The 26,994-nt window shown below is 45.0% G+C and overlaps 2 protein-coding genes across 4 annotated transcripts; one reads left to right on the forward strand and one right to left on the reverse strand.

Annotated features, from left to right (window-relative positions):
* Window positions 1-2,086: 2,086 nt before the first annotated feature.
* On the forward strand, window positions 2,087-9,088 carry LOC100277277 (Mediator-associated protein 2). Of its 3 annotated transcripts, NM_001150891.2 has the most exons (8): window positions 2,102-2,451; window positions 4,402-4,542; window positions 4,796-4,968; window positions 5,325-5,430; window positions 5,523-5,607; window positions 6,494-6,577; window positions 7,767-7,871; window positions 8,571-9,088. In NM_001150891.2, exons 3-8 carry the CDS (start codon window positions 4,943-4,945, stop codon window positions 8,843-8,845), a joined length of 681 nt encoding a protein of 226 aa, NP_001144363.1. In that variant the 5' UTR covers window positions 2,102-2,451; window positions 4,402-4,542; window positions 4,796-4,942; the 3' UTR covers window positions 8,846-9,088. The 3 variants fall into 3 exon arrangements, with proteins under 3 accessions (NP_001394119.1, NP_001144363.1, NP_001394118.1); NM_001407189.1 differs by lacking the exon at window positions 4,402-4,542 and having other exon boundaries at window positions 2,121-2,451; window positions 8,571-9,084; NM_001407190.1 differs by lacking the exons at window positions 4,402-4,542; window positions 4,796-4,968 and having other exon boundaries at window positions 2,087-2,451; window positions 8,571-9,084.
* A 256-nt stretch (window positions 9,089-9,344) lies between these two features.
* LOC100273961 (uncharacterized) lies at window positions 9,345-11,290 on the reverse strand. The gene is made up of 3 exons (NM_001148348.1): window positions 10,220-11,290; window positions 9,963-10,133; window positions 9,345-9,879 (listed from the first exon to the last, which is right to left on the reverse strand). The coding sequence occupies exons 1-3, from the start codon at window positions 11,252-11,254 to the stop codon at window positions 9,499-9,501; spliced, it is 1,587 nt and encodes a 528-aa protein (NP_001141820.1). The 5' UTR covers window positions 11,255-11,290; the 3' UTR covers window positions 9,345-9,498.
* Between the last annotated feature and the right edge of the window lie 15,704 nt (window positions 11,291-26,994).

A 26,994-nucleotide genomic window follows, 5' to 3' on the forward strand; every position in this document is an offset into this window, starting at 1 on the left:
TTCTTAGCGAAGGCAGGGCCTCGTGCGAGTCGGAGATGTGTCCGCCGTTGGAGGGGGGCCTCGGGCGAGACGGAAATCCTCCGGGGTCGGCTGCCCTTGTCCGAGGCTAGGCTCGGGCGAGGCATGATCGAGTCGCTCGAATGGACTGATCCCTGACTTAATCGCACCCATCAGGCCTTTGCAGTTTTGTGCTGATGGGGGTTACCAGCTGAGAATTAGGAGTCTTGAGGGTACCCCTAATTATGGTCCCCGACACCGTCGGAGGGGGGGGGGGCCTCGGGCGAGACGGAAATCCTCCGGGGTCGGCTGCCCTTGTCCGAGGCTAGGCTCGGGCGAGGCGTGATCGAGTCACTCGAATGGACTGATCCCTGACTTAATCGCACCCATCAGGCCTTAGCAGCTTTATGCTGATGGGGGTTACCAGCTGAGAATTAGGAGTCTTGAGGGTACCCCTAATTATGGTCCCCGACAAGTAGCATCAATCTTGCATTCCGTGTAGGAATTTCAAATGGTGGTGTGGATATGACTACAAAACATCCTCCAACTGTAAATAATTACCAAACAAGTAATAATGGCTCCGAATGTTTTGAGCTATTTGTTAGGGAGATGACAAATGCTTCTCACATATATGATGCATGAGCTCGTGCATCCAAAGCTTTAGAGGCTTTGGAGCCGGAGAGCTTGGGCAGCACCGACATATACTTAGCCTATTGTAGTTAGTTTTACTTAAATAAATAGTTAAAGTTTCGGTCTGTATCTTGCATATAATTCACACCAATTTTATTGTTGGATTTTGTGTACGGATGGAATGAAGGATGAGTAGTTCTGGTTGGTCAGCTCTTTCCTATATTTGCTTGGGCTCACATTGGTGTATTTTTTCCTATTATTTATACTATTTTATCTTGTGGTCCATGGATGATAAACTATATGTAAGATTTGATTTGTCGTATCGTTAGCACGGGCATCTTACTAGGGAGTGTTTGCGTATTCAAATACATTGCACTACAGTACTTGCGTGAATTTTCACGACAAATGACTAAGGCGTTTGTGGATATTGAATGTTTACTTTAGCTTAATCAATCTTGTGGTTTTTAATGTTATTTCTGTTGTCCACGCAAGAAGATCTGCATCGTGTTTCGCAAGATGGACACGTCTATTACATTTCACAAGACGTGAGCCACCAATGATAGCCCGTCATTGATACAGACGAGCAGCTCATTGACACGGACGAGCAGCAATAGATCTCTCAATAATTTGTGTGTCGTCGCAACGCACGGGCACTTAACTAATATATATATATATATATATATATATATATATATATATATATATATATATATATAACAAATACATCAAACATTGCATGAATCCATTAAGTATCTAAAATTAATTTTAATTTGGGATAGAATGAGTACATAACATATCTACGCCGCAGACATTTTTGATTATATGCTTTCCATCAGGCTAAAACACGATGCCCTACGTATCAATGACAGTGTTTAACAGAGAAGCGACACAGAGACCTACTAGGAGCTACACACCACCTTACCTACTTACAACTCACCAAATATACCATTTTGTAGTATGTTGAATGCCACGAGTAACTGTAGATCTAATCCCACTTGATCGCAGCTAGCATTTTGGTGTAGATGGAACATTGAGATAAGCTAGATGGTACATACAATTCTTCATTATCTGAACATGCCACCTATGTAAATATCTACTGGTTGTGCTAAGTTCTAAACTCTGCCTTTTGCAACATAGAAGACGTTGGCATAAACTAAATATTAGCCAAAACTATCATATATGTAAATTTATATTAACTACATTGTTGGCTCTACATGGGGGCAACACTCTGGGTGGGCCCACCATGATATATGGGTATTCAAATGAATACCCAAGATTTTAGGGGAAAATAAATACATATAATCAATATAATAATAATAATAAATAAATAAATAAAATAAAAATACATGTTGACGAGCCGTCATCCATGCAGCCCATCAGATTACCATAGCCCAGCAGCCCAGTAAGCCCACCAATCTGGCAATCTCTCTCGCACAGAGACACTACTAGCTTGCTTTCTCCTATCTCCACTGCCGCCTAGCCCTACAGTCAACCGCCGCCAAGCCCGGAACCGGCTGCCGCCACCTGCTAGCACTCGCCACACGCGCGGCGCTGGCGTGCCCTCGCCGCCGACAGTGTCCCGCCCCCGCCGTCGGCCGACCCCTCGCGGCCTCGCCCTCGACGATCGGCCCTCGCCGGCTCGACGCGTGACGCCGGCGCCGCCACCCACCGTCCGACGGCCTAGCCGGAGTCGGACGCCCCCGGGCTCGCGCCTCGCCTTCCAACAGTCCAAGCGCCGCATTCGCGCGTGGCCAACCCCAAAGTCTGAAGTTCGATCCACATCCACCGATCCGCAGAGGCGCAGACTACAGGTCTCTCCTACAGGTAGCTTCGTTGCTTTAAGCCTTCAACAATTTAAATGCGATGAACTGATGATTTTTTAATTCTCTAATTGATAGATAGATTAATACATCAATCAGGAATACCATTATATCGCTTCACAAATAGCAGTATATTGTATATGTACAGTTCATCAAAGTCGAACTGTATGGTACTCCTATTTACTATTTACAGTTCATGAGTTGTTGTTTTCTTTGTTGCGGAAAAATAATTATTATTACGAAAAAATGGGGGCAAGGATTCTTGAATGGTTGTTTGGTTACATTTATTGAAATGAAATTCTTTTTACAAGCCAAGGATAAAGACATATCGTTCGTTTTTTTTAAAATATGAAGGATCCAAAACTTGTATTGTACTATAACTTTCTTATAATCTAGATATTTACTATCCTTTATATAGTTTAAATATTGGTGCTTATCACTACTCACTAGTATTGAACAATTTTATGCTCATCTAAGACCAAATTTTGCTTGATATATATCATGTGTTTGCTATGAAATTGTTGTTATGTAAATATATAATATATTGTGATATTATACATACCAAATAGTTAGACTTTATATGGTATTATGTATACCAAAAAAATTTACCCACTTACCAATTTTGAATACCCATCATTTAAATCCTGAACCTGCCACACTCGTGTTCTAATCTTTGCACAATTTTCACCTCTATCTTTAATTTGTACTCCCTCCGTTTCAAAACTGTATTCGATTTACCTCTAGATTTTTATGTCTATATTTAATTAAATGATGATAAATCTAGACACACATATAGTCATGGAACACATACACTAAGTATTGTATGAATCATATACAAAAGCAAAACAAAATTTATTTTGGCACTGAGGGAGTACTGTATATTCAGCATATTGTCACTGTTACATTAGACACGCGTAGAGCGCGCACACCATACTAGTTAAGCGGATCATATTTCTTCACAGCCTTCTCTGCTCTACGAGCCCTTTCAAGGCTCCCATCTGACAGCGTGTATGTCGGTCTGTACCCGTCCGAGCCATCACGCAGAAGCTTGTTTGGAACAGTGTTATGTATGTTGCCAAAAGAAGTGTACCTGAAGGCGGAGCAACCATAACTAATTAGATGCACGATGATGCTCGCTAAGAGATTTTGAACATACACTGAAAAGAACGTACCCTTGAATCCTTGATCATAGAGGATGCAGTAGTAGGGCCAGCCTGGCGAACTAGGGGAGAACTCTTGTTGACCGACCTACAACAATGTCGCACCGTAATTACCATCATGAACCCTCAATTTGTTGCAAAATGGAATAAACCATAAGAGGTGTAGAATGACAACAAAATGGATTAAAACAGGATCATCAATTTAAGGGAGTCACCGTGTTGGGATCGCCGTTTCCAGTGGCAAGACGTAACTGCACTGCACAACACGGGCAAGTTTTTAACGGTTTGGATGGACGTGCTGTCTACGCGCCCTGAACTTGTTCTGTGGAGGTAGTAGCCTGCCCGAAGCAAATGCAGCAGCACCTGTCGATTCGATTCCAACCATCATGAACATAAAATAAATAATAAGCGTACTGTATGGCTCGGGGCGGCGTACATATGAGTACAAGGCGTAGGCGCGGCGGATGATGTAGACAGACAGCGGCGTCGTACTTGGCGCGCAGCCGGGTGTCGCTGCTGCCGCGCACTGCTCGCTCGCTCGCTCGGTCTCAAAAACCGTTTTCATCCACGACAAGTGTTGAACGGCCGGCAGAGGTCCGTCCCAGGGAATACGGGATTGACGCGTACGGCGTGCACGTGTGGTCATTCGTTATGGACGTGTCAACTGAAGGCCCAGCTAGTGGACCTGACCTTGTTGCCTCGGCCCATGGAGCATGTCATGCCGAGATGGCAGAATGGGCAATACAAGCCTAGAAGCCCAAATTAGGGTTTCCTGATTCCTTTGTTTCCTGCAGCTGCCATCCCCGTCCGCCTCGCTCCACCACCGGTGGCCGCACACACGTCTGGCGTAGGGACACAGCCGCACAGGAAGTCCCCCCGGCCCCTTCGACTGAAGCCTCCTCTGAGTGGGGGCATCTACCTCTCCTTCCCTTTAGGTACAAGACTCCCGTCCCCGCAGGAGTGTGATTTTTTTCCTCCGTTCTTGCCAATTCCTGTACTAATTACTACATAGCTTCTGGTCCTCGACGTTTTTTTTCTTGCACTTCACTGTCGCAGGAACTACTAATTTCTGTTATGTTTGAGAGCAAGCAAGTCCATTTCATTTCGCTCGATCGGTTCCAATTTTCTTTGATGCTTGATTCCCTGCTAATCTAATCTAATCCATCCATCTATCCTTGGTTCGATTAGGTTCTCGTTCTTCAGTGCGTGATATCAATCCACTGAGGCGCTGGGTGCAGTTAATTTCCCAAACTATATTTGGGGGTGTTCAGCAAAAACCGCGTCAACTGCACCCGTGCGGGTGAGGGATCACTAGAGGCTGGACTCGTGCTAGAGATGGTGAAGGCAAAAGCAAGGGTCCGGTATGATATTGACGTTCCCTTTGTTCCTTTGCGTTACTGCGGTGGTGTGAATGGGGACACTTCGAGTGCTCAGTATTCTGAATAATTTGCAACAGTTATGAGTATCATTTTGATAAACTGCTCAGTACTCTGAAATGGAATTCATTGTTTTCACTGCATTTTCCTACTTTTTGCTGCCCATTTAATTCAATGTGAGTAGGAGTATCACATTTGCATATCTTCTTCCTACCATAAAGCTTAACAAGTTCGGCTTGCCTTCTTGCCACAAATTGAGTTACAGTATACTTTCGACAGGGCACCTTGTCTACTTGTATGCTGTGTTCTTTGATATCTGAACTTTGTGTGAACTGCTGTAGCTATGAGCCTGGACCGGCTTTTGAGGAGGTCAAAGAAGAAGCCATGCTTGATATATCACCAACAGACTCGACAGAGTTTTGGTTAATTCAGTGGCCTAAAGACCAGGTACCATTCATCTTTTGCATCCTAGTAGTGTTCTTATAATATGCTGCCATCTTGGGTGTTTGACATCTTAGTGTTTCTTTGTGACAATGCAGATAGATGTTTTGGATTTTCATGGCAAAGAGCTTTCTCTCAAGCTGCATAGTGATGGAAACTTGGGCAACTTGGAAAATTCCTCAGGTAACATAGCTTATATGGACTGTTTTGAAGTTGCTTTGACTTGATTACATGATTTAGTTGCATTTCAACTTTCTAGTTAGAGCATCTCCAACAATGTGACCTATAAAAACGCCCTATAATTTTAAAAGGAGTATGGTTTGTAGAATTTAGGCCACCAATAAAACGTTCCGCTCCAACAGGAAAGCCTCAAATCTAGATTATAGGGCGGCAGTCCACTACGGTGTAGTATATTTGACACTTGAGAGGGTGCCCTATAATTCTTTGACCAAATTTTATGAAATGAGACACTGTTGGAGTAGTTTTTTCCGCGTAGAGCTCCATATTTCAATTTAAGGCACCAGTTTGAGGCATTGTTGGAGATGCTCTTACCCATACTACATTTTGGGTACCATTCACTACAACTTCGGCCAGATTGGTTTCTCTGAGCATCATCTTTATCCTATACTAGAGACGTCAATGGAACCAATTGCATTTCCATGGCAAAGATTGTGTCTTGATCTCATTTCTATTTATTAGTTAGTGTTTCATAACTTAAACAGCTGGAATTTTAGCTTGTTGTGAATCTACTCTTCTACCAATTTCCTTATACAATCCTTGCATCATTACGTGATCAGTTGTTATTTATGGGTTCTTAAGAATATAAATTGAAAGCAAAAGTATGACTTACGGTCTCTTATGTAAGTAAGACAGTTCTCGTCATCAATATTTAAAAGTTTGATCACTGAATGAAATTTCCTTGTCAGCTTTATCATGGACTCATCTCTCATAATGCCCCATTATTAAATAGTGTCACTGTAGTCAGTCGTCATGTGGAGAACATCATTGTCCAATTGTTGTGGTTGTGGCAAATAACTATTGATCACCTACAGCTAATGCACTTTGCCAGGGAAATCTTATGAGATTGCGAGCTTTGCAGCTCAGAAACCAGATGCAACCGTCTTCCTGCCTTCAGGGTCAGAAACAAAGGCTGGTATGGTGAAATATCAACTAATTCTTTTAATTGCGTGATATTTTGCACAGTTGTGTTTGCCTCTTTCATTCGATAGGAATGTTATTAAAATGGTGCTGCATATATTCATATTTGGTTTCTGGGTTAGTTTTACAGGCTATATGGGCACTGCATTTGATGGCTTGCTCTCAGTATAAAGCCTTGATACCACTTCGCTTGCCATTTGCTGAAACGTTAATTACCGTTCATGTATAATGCTAATATAATGACCTTCTGCTACAGTGAAAAAGGTTTTCACATTATAGTATGTAAAATCTATTGAGTTTTTAATATATCATTTTGTCTGCTATGTCACCATGTTAGTGCACTAGTGCTACTTTTTAGTTTGTGTGGTTTTGATCTTTAAGTAATACACTGAAATAGGAAGAGGAGAAGCAGGGCAATTGATTCCCATCTTTGAATGATTATCTCAAAGTGTCGAACCTGGAGATAAGGCAATTTCAGTTCTCTGTTTATTGAAGGATAGCAACTGAGATACTGTAATATCTTGGGATACGTTGTTGAACATGACAGTGGGAAGTGTAGAAGTTGGATCATATGCCTGCCAACTGATGAAGTACCTTCTTCACTGAAGCCTTTATTGTTGTAATTGTGATGATCGGTGATATTCCACATGGCATAGTTTGACCCGATCATGAAAACAACTTCCATGGCAGCTATCAGTGGTGGATATATGTTATCCTGTGGGGCCACCTGGCCCCACATGTTTTTGCCAAAAATATGTTTATCCCTCTTCATAGAATTTGCAACTATATATATCTCAATTGTGTAGTGCTTGTGTTAATTGACTTAAAAATCAACTAACTTGGCCCCGCTGTTATTTAATCCTTAATCTGCCACTGCTATCATTTGATCATGTAAAACAGGAAATTAATCTAAATCAATATTCCCTTACTTAAAGGTTGGTGTGTGAAACCTGTAGTAAATATGTTTATTTATTATGTTTAAGATTTTTAAAGAAGCTCATCGAGAAAACAGGGCTACGAAGTAAACATACTCTGTTAGATATCATAATAGTTTTGGTAATACTATAGGAATTCACCTTCTTGTGTTAGAAGAACTATTTTGGCTTTTCTCACCTGTTATTCATCATGTTGTATGCTCTTTTATATGCAAATATTTTTCCCACTGATGAACAAATGAAATGCAGTGGGGAAGATTTCACGGCGAGTATCCTTAGTTCGTTATCCTAAACCTGAGGAATTTACAAAACCAAGTTTTGGGAGTCTTACTCCTAGCATAAAGAAATCTGCAGGTAATTCTTTCTTACCGTATGTTTTCTTCACTGTTTGCACTTTTCTACTGCTAGCTAAGTTAGGCAGGATATGGCGTTGTAGATAGATACTGGTCGAACTTGGGTATTTCGTGGCTGGCAGTTTTATCTTGTTACCACTTGATTTTCTGTTGAAACTCTTATTATCATAACTGTTCAACAAAGGAAACGACAAGTCTGGTCCAACCTTTTCTTTGATTTGTGTTTCAGTGCTAGGTAAAAAAAACTGATCTTTTATCCTAAGAAAAGTAGATACACTATAAGAATTTTGATGATTTACTCTTATCCATTTGAGCAAGGACATTGGCCAAAAATATCCATAAAATTTTGTAACCTTTTCTGACGTACAAACGTTTGATGGTATACTCTTATCCATGAGTTTGTTAGTATTAACTGTACAATCCTATTGGGCCTTGTAGCTGTAGTTGGACTGGGCTCTTTTCTTGCCGCCCAAGCTAGCAGCGCTGCATATATGTAGATATAAATTGTACCGCTTTGCATACTAAGGAAAAGAGCCCAGCCCTGCTGCAACACAAGGCTCAATAAGGTTGTACGAGTGCCTCCTTCCTGTAACTTAAAACACTCAAAGGAAATGTGGCAGGTTTTCTTTTTCTTTCTTTTTTTTTTATTTGTAAGGGACGTATTTGTTGAACTGTGGTTGCTGGGTTCCCACTTTCTCAGGTTCTAAGAAGACCATGTCTCGGTTCACCGGTGTATCAAAGAATCCCAGTAGCCAAGGTTCGGCGCTTTCACTGGGCCAAAGGAGCGCAGAGCCAACACCCAAACACAAGGGGAAGAGAAAGGATGAAAGCAGCCTGGGGCACTCAAATGTGTCGGGCAAGGCCACAGAAGGATCTGAGGCTCGAGGCGCGGGGAGCAACACGGCTTCAGAGATGCCACAGTCGCCACCGGAAAAATCAAAGAAGAGGAGGAAGAAGGATAAGATCGTTGAGTAGTAGTGTCACCTTGGCAGGTGATCAAGTTTCCCTTGAATTATCAATCAGTGGCTCGAGCAGCTGTGCTGGAAGTTCACGTTCAGGTTTCTTTATGAATTTCCGGTTCTCATTTTATCCATGCAGAATTTTTTGCTGGAGTGCCCGGTGTTGTTTGACCTGGGAGCAACCTGTTGCGTGGTGCTGAAATACCGCTATGTATCGTTCTGTTTTTGGTATGTGAAAGGTTATCTTTGTTGCGCTGTTCCTGTTGGTGTGCTAAGCTGAGCTGATATAGGGGGTGTTTGGTTTGCCACTGCTAAAATTTAGCCCCTATCACATCGAATGTTTGAACCTCCGTTCGGGATATTAAATGTAGTCGGATTATAAAACTAATTTTTCAGCCGAAGATTAAAAAGTGAGACGAATCTAGTACAGTTGGTAGGATCTATATTTCATACTCCTATTTGAAAGTCAAACGCTTGATGTGACCCAGGCTAAACTTTAGTCCACAGAACCATTTAGTCCACAGAACCAAACACCCCCATAGTGTTATCGCTGCTTGCTTCACAACAGTTACAGTAGTGCACTTTATAGTACTTACAAGTACGGCATGTCATTGTCGACACCTAATGCTTTCAACGAAGGGTATATGTTGAGGGATCAATGGTGCCCGTTTATTCTTCCAAAAGTTCGTGGTAGAACCTTGTGTGCACAGGATTCTGGCTGCGATCTTCGCTCGACTGGCACACGGTGAGCTGAGCCTCTGGGGACGCCTTTTGTATCGCCGACACCCAGCCTTGGATGACGCGCTCGTCTCCCGGAGCTCCTCCCTCTTCTCCTACAGTGACAAGCACCAGCTGCTCCAGGGCAGGGGTCCTCTTCAGGAGGAAGGCGAGCAGCTGCAGCTCGAACCTCGTCCCTCTGAAATTCACCAGCTTGATGTAGCTCAGCTGGTCAAGGACGAAGTCGTCGTCGTAGCAGTAAAACATCATTTTTGAGTCGTCTACGACTTCGCCGGGCAGTGCCGTCGTCGCCTCGGCAGTGTGGCTGGGCAGCTGCGGGTTTCAGAAAGTAAAATGTCCGGTGACCGCGTTGCACGTGGAAAACTGGAGGATAGGCGAAACGGAGAGAGCCTTACGCTGACAAACAAGCGGCCCAGGAGTGGAAGCGGGTAAAGCTCGAAGAAACTGGAGAAGCTATGGAGGCCTTCGTCGTCTTCACCTAGGGAGGACATCAGCAGCTGCAGCTCTTGTACGCTCGTCATATCAATTTCCACGAGCGGATCATAACTAAGCTGTGCCCACAGATGCTGATCCGCGAGTAAAACTAGTGGTTACTAAATTTCACGGATGGCATTTTCCCTGATTCAAATGACGGGTTCTTTCTGCTACATACCAGCAAGCCGACGGAACAGAGCGTCAAAACCCGGGCATGAGCGACGCAGCTCAAGAAGTTGGAGTAGGCGTACTCGCGCTCATCGTACGCGTTCTTGGCGTCGTCGAAGCCGATGTGAGAAAGGTACGCGTCCCGCAGAGCCGGCGTGGATCCCAGGTCGACGGCAGAAGACAAGTCGTCGTCGTCGTCGTCGCTCGTCGAGTAGACGTTGTCGCCGTGGAAGGCGAACGACTCGAGCGAGGGCGCGTTGACCCGGAGCTCCCGCACGCCCAAGCAGCGCACGATCTCCAGGGACCGCAGCGTCTCGCCGTCGATCCTAACCGATCTGAGGAGGTTGCAGCCCTGGAGACTGAGGACCTCCAGCGCCCGGCAGCTGGACACGATGTCCCGGACCGCCTCGTCTGTGACGTCGGCGTGGCTGAGGGAGAGCGAGCGGAGACCCTCCGCTAGGCCGGCCGGGACAGCGCGGAGCCTGAACCCGCCCAGCGCGAGGCGCGCCAGCGAGTTCGTGGCCACGAACAGGTCGCCAGGCAGCTCCACGAACGCCGCACTTTCGTCACCGGCGTCCGCTTTTGCCGCCAACGGCGGCGGCGGCGGCCTCAGGTCCACCTCCACCTCCCTGGCGCCTCTCGCCACGGCGGACACGACCCACCCGACGACGTCTCGCTCGAACGCGCCGGTGCTGCCCGGCGCCGGCGCCGGCGCCGTAACCGCCAGGCGGAACACGTCGAGCGGCGCGCCGTACTCGGCGTGGAGCTGGAGGCAGCGGCTCACCGTGGCCGCGGCCCGCGCCGGGGCCTGGCCGCGTGCGAAGTCGCGGTCGGTGAAATCGAGCACCCTGGAGGAGGCGAGCGCGCGGAGCCACGTGCGCGCCCAGCGCCGCGAGAGGGCGCTGGTGCGCGCGGCGTGCTTGAGTGGGATACCGCGGAGGATGGAGTGGAGGATGTCGTCGGGGAGCCTGCTCAGCCGGTCCTCCCTCTGCTCCTGTACCTCCATGTCTCCACGCTTGATCCGGTGGTGCGCTTGCATCTCCATGTCAAGCGGGGTGCGTGCGATGCGAGTGCGGCATCGCTTTGGTTCTGACATGTTGAGTGCTCTGCTTTCGCCACACCTTTTATACTACTCGGTAGTGTGCATCGCAAGACTGGGCAAAAGACAGAGCAGAGTGTCGTTGACTCGTTGGCGCCTGCTTCCAATACAAGGAGGCGCGCTACGGAACCGGTCAAACACAATCAATCGTTTTGGTCAATGTACTACCAGTCACTTCTACAAATAATACCAGAAAGGACAATCATATTTGCCTAGACGGGAAGAAAAAACAAAAAAAAAAATTACAGCCTTTTCACCAACAATAAATCAGAATATTTTGAAGTGTATGATTTGCATCAATAGATTTGTGTTTAAAGTGATGTTAAGATTACATTGTTTTTTTTGGCAATTGGTATAAGAGAAAATAAGGGTTCGATATTTTGTATGACTTCTTCTTGATCAAAAGCCCTTATCATTTCTATATGGAGAGTTGTCGCTGTGTCTAGCTAATATAACACCCGAATTAGCCAAATTTTATCTTGTGAACTATTTATAAGTCTAAGTCTACCATGCATCCAATTTGAACTATTCTTGGTATACTAGCAAATAAGATTAGTCCAAATGATCATGTTGTTTATCAAATACCAAAATACAAACCTAATGACACATAGGGTTCACTTCTCTTACACAACACAAGGATCAAGTGCTCTCTATGGGTTGGGCCATAGTGAATCACCCATAGATGTTTACAACTTGAATTGGGCCACCCATAATCTCCATTGGGTGATCACCAAACTCTCAATCACCACCATACCAATCATTAAGAGTAATAAGCATAAACTCTCACATAACCTAGACAAGGCTAATGAAAATAGTGGATACACACTTGACACTCTCAATGTAGTAATGAGGTCACTAATCCCTAAAAGAATCTCAATTACCTCACAAGGAAAAGGTTATCCCTTTCACTCCAATAGGTTTATTTTGCTGAAAAATGGGCAAGAGACCTCAAAAGGATGAGATGGAGGGGGTATATATAGCTCTAAGGCAAGGAACTAGCCATTGTCCCTCCATTCAACTTTCACGGGTGCACCAGACATGTTCGGTGCACACCTATCTCTTACACTAGACACGTCTAGTGCATGCTTCAATGGCTAGCTTCATAAACTAGCCATTATTGTACTAGTATCTAGTGTTGTGACCGATGCCTCACTGAACATGTCCGGTAAGTATAACGCTTGAGGTGCACAATTCCAGACCACTCTAAGTGCCTTATTGGTGCTATATCTGATGCCTCATGAGACATGGACAATGACTACTTAGTCTCTCACACTCATCCATAACCCTCTTTGGGTGCCCAGTTTGGTACCATATCTAGTGCCTCATCGGACATGTCCGGTGAGTGTACAACCTATTACAGTCGTTTGCAATGCTATCTAGGTGCCTATTCAATGCACATTGGACATACCGATGCTCTCTCTAATCTAAACAAGTTTTCAAAGTACTTGATTTGAATGAACTTGTGACATTAATAACAAGGTTGTTAGTTCAAGTTCATACAAACAAAGTCCACAACATGTACTTTAGAAGTGAAAGATTAAGCACGAGTACATGATTAAGGGCCTGTTTGTTTACCCCTCAGATTATATAATCTGGATTAAATAATCCTAAGAGGCAAACAAACAGTCCAGCTTATTTGCCGAGATTATATAATCTAACCCCTTGGATTATGATAATCCATAAGCAAGTGAGGAGGTGCTTATTTCAGATTATTTTTTTCCCACTTCCCCACTACCCTTTCAAGTTTTATAAAAATTACCCACCATTGCCATTATAACCAATCATTGGCATTATTGTCTTCCTCATACAAAAGAATCCTATTAACAACTCAAATAATCTGGATAAACAAACGGGACTACTCAGATTATATAATCCAGATTATATAATCCAGATTATATAATACTCCAAAAATAATCTAGATTATATAATCCATGGGGTTAAACAAACAGGCCCTAAATAAGCTCATTTGCATGAAATTTAAATGGAAGAGCATAAACAACAAAAGGTGACATGATATTTGATAGTCGCCTAGAGGGGGGGTGAATAGGGCGAAACTGAAATTTACAAATATAAACACAACTACAAGCCGGGGTTAGCGTTAGGAATAATAAATGAGTCCGCGAGAGAGGGGGCAAAACAAATCGCAAGCAAATAAGGAGAGTGACACGCGGATTTGTTTTACCGAGGTTCGGTTCTTGCAAACCTACTCCCCGTTGAGGAGGCCACAAAGGCCGGGTCTCTTTCAACCCTTCCCTCTCTCAAACGGTCCCTCGGACCGAGTGAGCTTTCCTTCTTCTCAATCAACCGGGAACAAAACTTCCCCGCAAGGGCCACCACACAATCGGTGCCTCTTGCCTCGGTTACAATTGAGTGTTGGTCACAAGAGCAAAAGAGAAAGAAAGAATGCGATCCAAGCGCAAGAGCTCAAATGAACACGGCAAATCACTCTCACTAGTCACTTAGGGTTTGTGTGGAATTGGAGAGGATTTGATCTCTTTGGGTGTGTCTAGAATTGAATGCCTAGCTCTTGTAAGTGGTTGAGAAGTGGAAAACTTGGATTGCAATGAATGTGGGGTGGTTGGGGTATTTATAGCCCCAACCATCAAACTTGACCGTTGGCTGGAGGCTTCTGTTCGATGGCGCACCGGACAGTCCGGTGCACACCGGACAGTCCGGTGCCCCTGCCACGTCATCACTGCCGTTGGATTCTAGCCGTTGGAGCTTCTGACTTGTGGGCCCGCCTGGGTGTCCGGTGCACACCGGACATGCACTGTTTGATGTCCGGTGCACCGGTATGGGCAGCCCTGACGTCTGAGCGCGCTGCGCGCGCATTTAATGCTGCGCAGAGAGCCGTTGGCGCCGCAGAGAGCCGTTGCTCCGCTGTCACACCGGACAGTCCGGTGCACACCGGACAGTCCGGTGAATTTTAGCGGAGCGGCTGCCGCGCGAACCCGAGGCTGGCGAGTTCAGGAGGCCGAGCTTCCTTGGAGCACCGGACATGTCCGGTGCACACCGGACAGTCCGGTGAATTATAGCGTGCCGGCTTCCGAGAATTCCCGAGAGTGAAGAGTTGGAGTCTGAGTCCCCTGGTGCACCGGACAGGTACTGTTTACTGTCCGGTGGCACACCGGACAGTCCGGTGCGCCAGACCAGGGGTGCCCTCGGTTGCCCCTTTGCTCCTTTATTGAATCCAACACTTGGTCTTTTTATTGGCTAGATGTGAACCTTTTGCACCTGTATAACTTATACACTAGAGCAAACTAGTCAGTCCAATATTTGTGTTGGGCAATTCAACCACCAAAATTATTTAGGAACTAGGTGTAAGCCTAATTCCCTTTCAATCTCCCCCTTTTTGGTGATTGATGCCAACACAAACCAAAGCAAATATAGAAGTGCATAATTGAACTAGTTTACATAATGTAAGTGCAAAGGTTACTTGGAGTTGAGCCAATATAACTACTTACAAGATATGCAAGGAATGTTTCTTTCTTATATAACATTTTGGACCACGTTTGCACCACGAGTTTTGTTTTTGCAAATTTTTTTTTTAATCCATTTCAAAGATCTTTTGCAAATAGTCAAAGGTACATGAATAAGAGTTTGCAAAGCATTTTCAAGATTTGAAATTGTCTCCCCCTATTTCAAATGCTTTTCCTTTGACTAAACAAAACTCCCCCTAAAAGAGATCCACCTCTTAGTGTTCAAGAGGGTTTTGATATACCATTTTTGAAATACTACTTTCTCCCCCTTTTGAACACAATAGGATACCAAATGATAAAGACTTTTGGAAAGCACTAAGTTTTGAATTTGGTGGTGGTGGTGCGGTCCTTTTGCTTTGGGCTCATTTCTCCCCCTTTTTGGCATGAATCGCCAAAAACGGAATCATTAGAGCCCTCTAAGTAATTTCTTCCCCCTTTGGTCATAAGAAAATGAGTTAAGATTATACCAAAGACGAGGTCCGGTCCTTTTGCTTTTGAGCTTTTACTCTCTCCCTCAAGGATGAAGTCCTTTTCCTTGATGCTCATTTCTCCCCCAAAGAAGAGAGAGTTGCTCGGAGTGATGGCGAAGTATGAGTTACGGAGTGGAAGCCTTTTTCTTCGCCGAAGACTCCAATTCCCTTTCAATATACCTATGACTTGGTTTGAAATAGACTTGAAAACACATTAGTCATAGCATATAAAAGAGATATGATCAAAGGTATTTAAATGAGCTATGTGTGCAAGCTAGCAAAAGAAATTTCTAGAATCAAGAATATTGAGCTCATGCCTAAGTCTGGTAAAAGATTGTTCATCAAGTGGCTTGGTAAAGATATCGGCTAATTGATCTTTAGTATTAATGTAAGAAATCTCGATATCCCCCTTTTGTTGGTGATCCCTAAGAAAATGATACCGAATGGCTATGTGCTTAGTGCGGCTATGCTCGACGGGATTGTCGGCCATTTTGATTGCACTCTCATTATCACATAGCAAAGGGACTTTGGTTAATTTGTAACCGTAGTCCCGCAGGGTTTGCCTCATCCAAAGCAATTGCGCGCAACAATGACCTGCGGCAATGTATTCGGCTTCGGCGGTGGAAAGAGCGACCGAATTTTGCTTCTTTGAAGCCCAAGACACCAAGGATCTTCCCAAGAACTGGCAAGTCCCCGATGTGCTCTTCCTATTGATTTTGCACCCCGCCCAATCGGCATCCGAATAACCAATCAAATCAAATGTGGATCCCCGAGGGTACCAAAGCCCAAACTTAGGGGTATAAGCCAAATATCTCAAGATTCGTTTTACGGCCGTAAGGTGGGATTCCTTAGGGTCGGATTGGAATCTTGCACACATGCAAACGGAAAGCATAATGTCCGGTCGAGATGCACATAAATAAAGCAATGAACCAATCATCGACCGGTATACCTTTTGATCCACGGTCTTACCTCCCGTGTCGAGGTCGAGATGCCCATTTGTTCCCATGGGTGTCTTGATGGGTTTGGCATCCTTCATCCCAAACTTAGCAAGAATGTCTTGAGTGTACTTCGTTTGACTAATGAAGGTGCCCTCTTGGAGTTGCTTGACTTGGAATCCTAGAAAATACTTCAACTCCCCCATCATCGACATCTCGAATTTCTGTGTCATGATCCTACTAAACTCTTCACATGTAGACTCGTTAGTAGACCCAAATATAATATCATCAACATAAATTTGGCATACAAACAAGTCATTTTCAAGAGTTTTAGTAAAGAGTGTAGGATCGGCCTTGCCAACTTTGAAGCCATTAGCAATAAGGAAATCTCTTAGGCATTCATACCATGCTCTTGGGGCTTGCTTGAGCCCATAAAGCGCCTTAGAGAGCCTATAGACATGGTTAGGGTACTCACTGTCTTCAAAGCCGGGAGGTTGCTCAACATAGACCTCTTCCTTGATCGGTCCGTTGAGGAAGGCACTTTTCACGTCCATTTGATAAAGCTTAAAGCCATGGTAAGTAGCATAGGCTAATAATATGCGGATTGACTCAAGCCTAGCTACGGGTGCATAGGTTTCACCGAAATCCAAACCTTCGACTTGTGAATACCCTTTGGCCACGAGTCGAGCTTTGTTCCTTGTCACCACACCATGCTCATCTTGCTTGTTGCGGAAGACCCATTTGGTTCCTACAACATTTTGATTAGGACGTGGAACTAAATGCCATACCTCGTTTCTAGTGAAGTTGTTGAGCTCCTCTTGCATCGCCACCACCCAATCCGAATCTTGAAGAGCTTCCTCTACCCTGTGTGGCTCAATAGAGGAAACAAAAGAGTAATGTTCACAAAAATGAGCAACACGAGATCTAGTGGTTACCCCCTTATGAATATCGCCAAGGATGGTGTCGACGGGGTGATCTCGTTGGATTGCTTGGTGGACTCTTGGGTGTGGCGGTCTTGGTTCTTCCTCATCCTCCTGTTCTTGATCATTTGTATCTCTCCCTTGATCATTGCTATCATCTTGAGGTGGCTTGTCTTCTTGATTTTGCTCTTCATCATTTTGAGCCTCATCCTCATTTTGAGTTGGTGGAGATGCTTGCATGGAGGAGGATGGTTGATCTTGTGTACTTGGAGGCTCTTCGGATTCCTTAGGACACACATCCCTGATGGACATGTTCCTTAGCGCGATGCATGGAGCCTGTTCTTCACCTATCTCATCAAGATCAACTTGCTCTACTTGAGAGCCGTTAGTTTCATCAAACACAACGTCACAAGAGACTTCAACTAGTCCAGTGGACTTGTTAAAGACCCTATATGCCCTTGTGTTTGAGTCATAACCAAGTAAAAAGCCTTCTACAGTTTTAGGAGCAAATTTAGATTTTCTACCTCTTTTAATAAGAATGAAGCATTTGCTACCAAAAACTCTAAAATATGAAATGTTGGGCTTTTTACCGGTTAGGAGTTCATATGATGTCTTCTTGAGGATTCGGTGAAGATATAACCGGTTGATGGCGTAGCAGGCGGTGTTTACCGCTTCGGCCCAAAACCGGTCCGGTGTCTTGTACTCATCAAGCATGGTTCTTGCCATGTCCAATAGAGTTCGATTCTTTCTCTCCACTACACCATTTTGTTGAGGTGTGTATGGAGAAGAGAACTCATGCTTGATGCCCTCCTCCTCAAGGAAGCTTTCAATTTGAGAGTTCTTGAACTCCGTTCCGTTGTCGCTTCTTATTTTCTTGATCCTTAAGGCGAACTCATTTTGAGCCCGTCTCAAGAATCCCTTTAAGGTCTCTTGGGTTTGAGATTTTTCCTGTAAAAAGAATACCCAAGTGAAGCGAGAATAATCATCCACTATTACAAGACAATACTTACTCCCGCCGATGCTTATGTAAGCAATCGGGCCGAATAGATCCATGTGGAGTAGCTCAAGCGGCCTGTCGGTCGTCATGATGTTCTTGTGTGGATGATGGACTCCAACTTGCTTTCCCGCCTGGCATGCGCTACAAATCCTGTCTTTCTCAAAATGAACATTTGTTAATCCTAAAATGTGCTCTCCCTTTAGAAGCTTATGAAGATTCTTCATCCCAACGTGGGCTAGTCGGCGGTGCCAGAGCCAACCCATGTTAGTCTTAGCAATTAAGCAAGTGTCGAGTTCAGCTCTATCAAAATCTACCAAGTATAGCTGACCCTCTAACACACCCTTAAATGCTATTGAATCATCACTTCTTCTAAAGACAGTGACACCTATATCAGTAAAAAGACAGTTGTAGCCCATTTGACATAATTGGGAAACTGAGAGCAAGTTGTAGTCTAAGGAATCAACAAGAAAAACATTGGAAATAGAATGGTCAGGAGATATAGCAATTTTACCAAGTCCTTTGACCAAACCTTGATTTCCATCCCCGAATGTGATAGCTCGTTGGGGATCTTGGTTTTTCTCATATGAGGAGAACATTCTTTTCTCCCCGGTCATGTGGTTTGTGCACCCGCTATCGAGTATCCAACTTGAGCCCCCGGATGCATAAACCTACAAAACAATTTTAGTTCTTGACTTTAGGTACCCAAACGGTTTTGGGTCCTTTGGCATTAGAAACAAGAACTTTGGGTACCCAAACACAAGTCTTGGAGCCCTTGTGTTTGCCCCCAACAAATTTGGCAACTACCTTGCCGGATTTGCTAGTAAGCACATAAGATGCATCAAAAGTTTTAAATGAAATGGCATGATCATTTGATGCATTAGGAATTTTCTTCTTAGGCAACTTAGCATGGGTTGGTTGCCTAGAACTAGATGTCTCACCCTTATACATAAAAGCATGATTAGGGCCAGAGTGAGACTTCCTAGAATGAATCTTCCTAATTTTGCTCTCAGGATAGCCGGCAGGGTATAAAATGTAACCCTCGTTATCCTGAGGCATGGGAGCTTTGCCCTTAACAAAGTTAGACAAGTTCTTAGGAGGGGCATTAAGTTTGACATTGTCTCCCCTTTGGAAGCCAATGCCATCCTTGATGCCAGGGCGTCTCCCATTATAAAGCATGCTACGAGCAAATTTAAATTTCTCATTTTCTAAGTTGTGCTCGGCAATTTTAGCATCTAGTTTAGCTATATGATCATTTTGTTGCTTAATTAAAATCATGTGATCATGAATAGCATCAATATCAACATTTCTACATCTAGTACAAATAGATACATGCTCAACAATAGATGTAGAGGGTTTGCAAGATTCTAATTCTACAACCTTAGCGTGCAGCATATCATTTTTAGTTCTAAGGTCAGAAATTGTAACATTGCAAACATCTAGTTCTTTAGCCTTAGTAATCAACTTTTCATTTTCTACTCTAAGGCTAGCAAGAGAAATGTTCAATTCTTCAATCCTAGCAAGCAAATCATCATTATTATCTCTAGGAGTGGAAATTGAAACATCACAAACATGAGAATCAACCTTAGCATTTAAAATAGCATTTTCATTCCTAAGGTTGTCGATTATTTCACGGCAAGTGCTTAGCTCACTAGATAATTTTTCACATTTTTCTACTTCTAGAGCATAAGCCTTTTTAACCTTAACATGCTTCTTGTTTTCTTTAATTAGATAATCCTCTTGGGAATCCAAAAGGTCATCCTTTTCACGAATAGCACTAACCAATTCATTTAATTTTTCTTTTTGAGCTATGTTAAGGTTGGCAAAAAGGGAACGCAAATTATCTTCCTCATCACTAGCATTATCATCACTAGACGATTCATATTTAGTGGAGGAGTTGGATTTAACCTTCTTCTTTTTGCCGTCCTTTGCCATGAGGCACTTGTGGCCGACGTTGGGGAAGAGGAGTCCCTTGGTGACGGCGATGTTGGCGGCGTCCTCGTCGTCGGAGGAGTCGCTTGAGCTTTCGTCGGAATCCCATTCCCGACAAACATGGGCATCGCCGCCCTTCTTCTTGTAATACCTTTTCTTCTCCTTTCTTCTTCCCTTCTTGTCGTCGCCTCGGTCACTGTCACTAGATATAGGACATTTAGCAATAAAATGACCGGGCTTACCACACTTGTAGCAAACCTTCTTGGAGCGGGACTTGTAGTCCTTCCCCCTCCTTTGCTTGAGGATTTGGCGGAAGCTCTTGATGACGAGCGCCATTTCCTCATTGTCGAGCTTGGAGGCGTCTATTGGTTGTCTACTTGGTGTAGACTCCTCCTTCTTCTCCTCCGTTGCCTTGAATGCAACGGGTTGGGCTTCGGATGGGTCGCCAAGCTCGTTGATTTTCCTCGAGCCTTCTATCATGCACTCAAAACTTACAAAATGCCCGATAACTTCCTCGGGGGTCATTTTAGTATATCTAGGATTACCACGAATCAATTGAACTTGAGTGGGATTTAGAAAAATGAGAGATCTTAAAATAACATTTACCACTTCGTGGTCGTCCCACTTCTTGCTCCCGAGGTTGCGCACTTGGTTTACCAAAGTCTTGAGCCGGTTGTACATGTGTTGTGGCTCCTCCCCTTTGTTGAGCCGGAACCGACCGAGCTCCCCCTCGATCGTTTCCCGCTTGGTGATCTTGGTGAGCTCATCTCCCTCGTGCGCGGTTTTGAGTACATCCCAAATCTCCTTGGCGTTCTTCAACCCTTGTACTTTGTTATACTCCTCTTTACTTAGAGAGGCGAGGAGTATTGTTGTTGCTTGAGAGTTGAAGTGCTCGATTTGGGCCACCTCATCCTCATCATAGTCCTCATCCCCTACGGATGGTACCTGCGCGCCAAACTCAACAACATCCCATATGCTTTTGTGGAGCGAGGTTAGATGAAATCGCATTAAATCGCTCCACCTAGCGTAATCTTCACCATCAAAAGTTGGTGGTTTGCCTAATGGGACGGAAAGTAAAGGTGTATGTTTGGAAATGCGAGGGTAGCGTAGGGGGATCTTACTATACTTCTTTCGCTCTTGGCGCTTAGAAGTGACGGAGGGCGCATCGGAGTCGGAGGTAGAAGTTGATGAAGTGTCGGTCTCGTAGTAGACCACCTTCCTCATCCTCTTGTGCTTGTCGCCTTTCCGATGCGGCTTGTGGGAAGAAGATTTTTCCTTCTTCTCTTTGTGGTGAGAAGAAGATTTCTTCTCCTTCCCTTTGTTGGAGGAGCTCTTCTTCTTCTCTCTCCTTTTGGTGCGGGACTCTTCCGATGAAGTGCTCCCGTAGCTTGTAGTGGGCTTTTCGCCGGTCTCCATCTCCTTCTTGGCGTGATCTCCCGACATCACTTCGAGCGGTTAGGCTCTAATGAAGCACCGGGCTCCGATACCAATTGATAGTCGCCTAGAGGGGGGGGTGAATAGGGCGAAACTGAAATTTACAAATATAAACACAACTACAAGCCGGGGTTAGCGTTAGGAATAATAAATGAGTCCGCGAGAGAGGGGGCAAAACAAATCGCAAGCAAATAAGGAGAGTGACACGCGGATTTGTTTTACCGAGGTTCGGTTCTTGCAAACCTACTCCCCGTTGAGGAGGCCACAAAGGCCGGGTCTCTTTCAACCCTTCCCTCTCTCAAACGGTCCCTCGGACCGAGTGAGCTTTCCTTCTTCTCAATCAACCGGGAACAAAACTTCCCCGCAAGGGCCACCACACAATCGGTGCCTCTTGCCTCGGTTACAATTGAGTGTTGGTCACAAGAGCAAAAGAGAAAGAAAGAATGCGATCCAAGCGCAAGAGCTCAAATGAACACGGCAAATCACTCTCACTAGTCACTTAGGGTTTGTGTGGAATTGGAGAGGATTTGATCTCTTTGGGTGTGTCTAGAATTGAATGCCTAGCTCTTGTAAGTGGTTGAGAAGTGGAAAACTTGGATTGCAATGAATGTGGGGTGGTTGGGGTATTTATAGCCCCAACCATCAAACTTGACCGTTGGCTGGAGGCTTCTGTTCGATGGCGCACCGGACAGTCCGGTGCCCCTGCCACGTCATCACTGCCGTTGGATTCTAGCCGTTGGAGCTTCTGACTTGTGGGCCCGCCTGGGTGTCCGGTGCACACCGGACATGCACTGTTTGATGTCCGGTGCACCGGTATGGGCAGCCCTGACGTCTGAGCGCGCTGCGCGCGCATTTAATGCTGCGCAGAGAGCCGTTGGCGCCGCAGAGAGCCGTTGCTCCGCTGTCACACCGGACAGTCCGGTGCACACCGGACAGTCCGGTGAATTTTAGCGGAGCGGCTGCCGCGCGAACCCGAGGCTGGCGAGTTCAGGAGGCCGAGCTTCCTTGGAGCACCGGACATGTCCGGTGCACACCGGACAGTCCGGTGAATTATAGCGTGCCGGCTTCCGAGAATTCCCGAGAGTGAAGAGTTGGAGTCTGAGTCCCCTGGTGCACCGGACAGGTACTGTTTACTGTCCGGTGGCACACCGGACAGTCCGGTGCGCCAGACCAGGGGTGCCCTCGGTTGCCCCTTTGCTCCTTTATTGAATCCAACACTTGGTCTTTTTATTGGCTAGATGTGAACCTTTTGCACCTGTATAACTTATACACTAGAGCAAACTAGTCAGTCCAATATTTGTGTTGGGCAATTCAACCACCAAAATTATTTAGGAACTAGGTGTAAGCCTAATTCCCTTTCAATATTAATAAAAAGGTAGCGGGGCATGTCACACCATATCATATACCTGTAAAGATAAAGTATAATACAATGCATGAAGGAAAAGTACACACAAAATATGGGAGTATCACATAATTACAATGCGTGAAGGAAGAGCACATGCAAATATGTTACTATTATTTCGCAAAAGTTTTATACCATATGTTCCAACTCTATCCTAGCATGCAAATTCTAGTAATGTCAAGACACGAATTTAATTTCTTAATGTCAATCCTCAAACTAAAAAAGGATTAGAAACATGACAATGTTCGTCTGAGGTATTGGCAAGTCAACACTCTACTAGTCCTCGTTGGAGCACCCATGTAAGGGTGTCACTCCTTGATCCGTGTAAGGATCAAGTAATCTCTATGGATTGATTTTTGCCACTCTGGAATGATGAATCACCCACGACTATTTACACTTTGCTTTGGGCCACCCACAATCTTCATTGGGTGATCACCAAACTCTCGGTCACCATTAAACCATCTAGGTGATATTGATCACCATTCACCAAGAGTAATAAGCACAAACTCTCACTTGACCTGACCAAGGTTAATGAGAACAATGGACGCATACTTGCTACTCTTAATGCACTAATGGGGCCATCTGAAAGTCGCCTAGAGGGGGGGGGTGAATAGGCAAATCTGAAATTTATAAACTTTAAGCACAACTACAAGTCGGGATTAGCGTTAGAAATATAAGCGAGTGCGAAAGAGAGGGCGAAAACAAATCACAAGAAAATAAGAGTGGATGACACGGTGATTTGTTTTACCGAGGTTCGGTTCTTGCAAACCTACTCCCCGTTGAGGTGGTCACAAAGACCGAGTCTCTTTCAACCCTTTCCCTCTCTCAAACGGTCACTTAGACCGAGTGAGCTTTCTCCTTAATCAAATGGGTCACTTAGACCCCACAAGGACCACTACAAATTTAGTGTTTCTTGCTTTGATTACAAGTGTCTTGAGAATAAGAATGGGGAAGAAGAAAGAACGATTGCAAAAGCCAAGCGACAAGAGCGACAAATAACACACGAATCACTCTCTCTCTCAAGTCACTAATCACTAATGATCACTTGTCTTAATTGTGGAACTTGGAGAGATTGGAGGTTTTGATTGTGTCTTGGAATGAATTGCTAGCTCTTGTATTGAATGTTGAAGGTTGGAATGCTTGGGTGAAGTGAATGGAAGCGGTTGGGGTTGTATTTATAGCCACCAACTACTTCCTAGACGTTGCTCCAATTCTGCCAACCGCGGACGGTCCGCGCCCCTGGTCCGGACGGTCCGCCCCTGCACATCAACGGCTAAAAACGCAACGGTCAGTAGTAACGGCTATATCAACAGCTATAATGCATTAAATGCGTCGTCAGATGTCAGATAAAGGCAGTCGCGGACGGTCCGGTCGTGCATCCCGGACGGTCCGCGAGGACGCTATAATCCATTTTACTGAACCTGTCACCTTCGGGTTTTTCGGTTCCTCACCTACCGGATGGTCCGCGCCGGAGGCTGTGACGGAACCTCCCAAGTAATTAGGCCCACCTACAGTTGTCCTTGTCTAACAGACATCAGACACCCTGTAGATGTTCCTAAGCCACTTGACAAGTTCGGTATCTTTCCTTACCTTACCAGGAACGTCTCACCCGTCTTGCAGACATTACAGAACATCGGAGATAAAGAAATGCGGAAGCGATTACATAAATTACATTTATTTCAAAAGCAAGCTTGAGTTATTTTATTACAGACCAGAGCTAAAAAGTGAGTGCAGAGTAGTAATATTATACAAACCAAGTGTTGGGGGCCTTCGGCTTCCGAAGGTCCTCAAAAACAGGATTTAACAGTATTTCTGGAGTATAATGTGTGAACAGGTATCTTCGAACTCAAGTCGGCATCACAGCAGATCAGAATAATACGAAGGTTGATACAGCGCCGAAGGTGTGAGCAGGAAAGCTTCGGCGTGGCAGCAAAAAGTGAAACCGACTTAAAGATGAAAAGGCTATTCAGACCTCGATAGATTACTATAGAATTATTATCAAATGTAAAGGGCATGAATGTAATTTTGTATGGGTTGTGTCCTGTGCCTATAAATAGGTGAACAGTACCCCCGTACTGTTCACGCTGATTTGGCATTCGCTTTTTGCGTCACGCTTGTACTTTCATCTCCTTCAAGTTGAAGGTACATTTGTAATTCAACGTTATTTCTGTTTACACATGATAGTAATATATAATTGTTTATGTTGTCCTTTATATTCCTTACAATTCATCCTTCGTCACTGTATAGTGAATTTATGAAGGTGCGCCCTTCATAACCTTCGTCCGAAAACCATTATATCCTAAGGGGAATAATGCTTCGAAGGACGAAGGACTTTACCGATTAACATTTTCTATGTTGCCTTGTTCTTGACTCATAGCATTTGAGAACAAGTCCCCAACATTGGCGCCCACCTCCGGTGAACTCACTTCCACACTCTGAGTTTTCTGAACACCTTCGGCGATCATAAACCTTCGTTATGGCGCCGAAGAAAGCTTCAGCAACTGGCACTGCAGCTCTTCAACCGCTGGACCACAATCAGGAGACTGTCTCTCTTCGGGAGGCCCGAAGCCAGAAAAGGAAGGCTGTCAGCCCGACACCACCAGAGGACCAGATAGATCAAGAAATCAGAGACATGGAAATGCTTCATCAACAGGTGCAGAGGAAGAAAGAAAAGATGGCCAGGCTAGTTGAACTGCAAAGGCAGATAGACGAAGCCTGTGAAGAAGTTCGTCATCTTGCTCAGGATGAGCAGCACCGAAGGCCTCAGCACCAAGACCTTCATCAGGAGGGTTTCCTCAATGAAGATGACTGGTACGATAATTTCCATCATGGGAATTTTGTTTTCGATGATGCTTCTCCTTTGTCCGCTGAGCTGCAGGCTACACCTTGGCCTCCGTCTTACAAGCCGCCTCAGCTTCCCGTATTCGATGGCCACTCAGACCCGAAGCAGTTTTTGATGAGCTACGAAGCAACAGTATCTTCCTATGGTGGCAATGCTGCAGTCATGGCCAAATCTTTTGTTATGGCTGTCAGAAGTGTTGCTCAAACCTGGTATTCCTCCCTTCGACCAGGAACGATCACTTCATGGCAGAAGCTGAAGGACTTGTTGTTAACTAGCTTCCAAGGGTTTCAGACGAAGCCGGTCAATGCTCAAGCTCTATTCCAGTGCACCCAGGATCACGAAGAATACCTTCAGGCGTATGTCCGGAGGTTCTTGCGTTTGAGGGCACAGACACCAACGGTGCCCAATGAAATTGTCATTGAGGCCATGATCAAGGGGCTTCGGCCAGGACCGTCAGCTCAGTACTTCGCTAGGAAGCCTCCTCAAACTTTGGAGAAGCTGCTCCAGAAGATGGACGAGTACATTCGGACCGATAATGATTTTCGCCAAAGAAGGGAGGAGGCTTTTAGGTTTTCTGAAATGACCAGGGGCTTCGGAGGAAGGTTCTATCCGAGGCACGTTAGATCAATTCATAACTCTACCCAAAATGATGATCGAGGGAGCCAACAGCAAAGGCCACAGTGTTCCTCACAGGCTTCGGGGCAACAGCAAGGCTCCTTCCGACCACCAGCTCCAAGAGGCAGAGGCGTCAGGGGCTTCGGCGGAAGATTTGGAGATCAACCAAGAAGAATCTTTTGCTAGTTTTGCGGTGAGAACAAAGGCCATACCACCAGAATGTGCCATGTTACCATCCAGAAGCAAAAGGAAATAGCCGAAGCCGCAGCACAACAAGCTCAGCCGAAGCAGGTCATGCATACTGCTTCGTATCATTCGCCCTACATCCCAGAGTATGTGGGCAATCACCCTGCAGTTTCTGTTGCTTCGGCGAGTCAACCTCAAGCTTCCTGGCAACAGCCTCCGCCTCCACCTCCGCTGCAACAAGGCCAGCAGCCAGAAGGGAGCCAGTATGCTCCACACCAAAGGGACTTCAGAGAGCAGTCCGAAGCTCATACAGTCAACAGCACTGTGCCGGAGTCAAAGCACATCTATTGACAAATATCCTACCTTAATAGCAGTCTTTCTTATTCAGTCTTATTTTCTGTGTAATAAAGGACATTGTTTAGATTTCACGTAAACAGTTTCGTTGTTTGCCACAAGGAAAATATATTTTCTTCACAG

Source organism: Zea mays, chromosome 3 (assembly GCF_902167145.1).
Source record: "Zea mays cultivar B73 chromosome 3, Zm-B73-REFERENCE-NAM-5.0, whole genome shotgun sequence".
NCBI lineage: Eukaryota > Viridiplantae > Streptophyta > Magnoliopsida > Poales > Poaceae > Zea > Zea mays.

Coding starts and splice junctions, on each gene's coding strand:
- LOC100277277 (NM_001150891.2), top strand. CDS start 4,943: ATGGTGAAGGCAAAAGCAAGGGTCCG. Junction 4,969..5,324: donor AAGGCAAAAGCAAGGGTCCG/GTATGATATTGA, acceptor GAACTGCTGTAG/CTATGAGCCTGGACCGGCTT. Junction 5,608..6,493: donor CAACTTGGAAAATTCCTCAG/GTAACATAGCTT, acceptor GCACTTTGCCAG/GGAAATCTTATGAGATTGCG.
- LOC100273961 (NM_001148348.1), bottom strand. CDS start 11,254: ATGGAGATGCAAGCGCACCACCGGATCAAGCGTGGAGACATGGAGGTA. Junction 10,134..10,219: donor TCTGTTCCGTCGGCTTGCTG/GTATGTAGCAGA, acceptor CTCGCGGATCAG/CATCTGTGGGCACAGCTTAG. Junction 9,880..9,962: donor TGGGCCGCTTGTTTGTCAGC/GTAAGGCTCTCT, acceptor TGAAACCCGCAG/CTGCCCAGCCACACTGCCGA.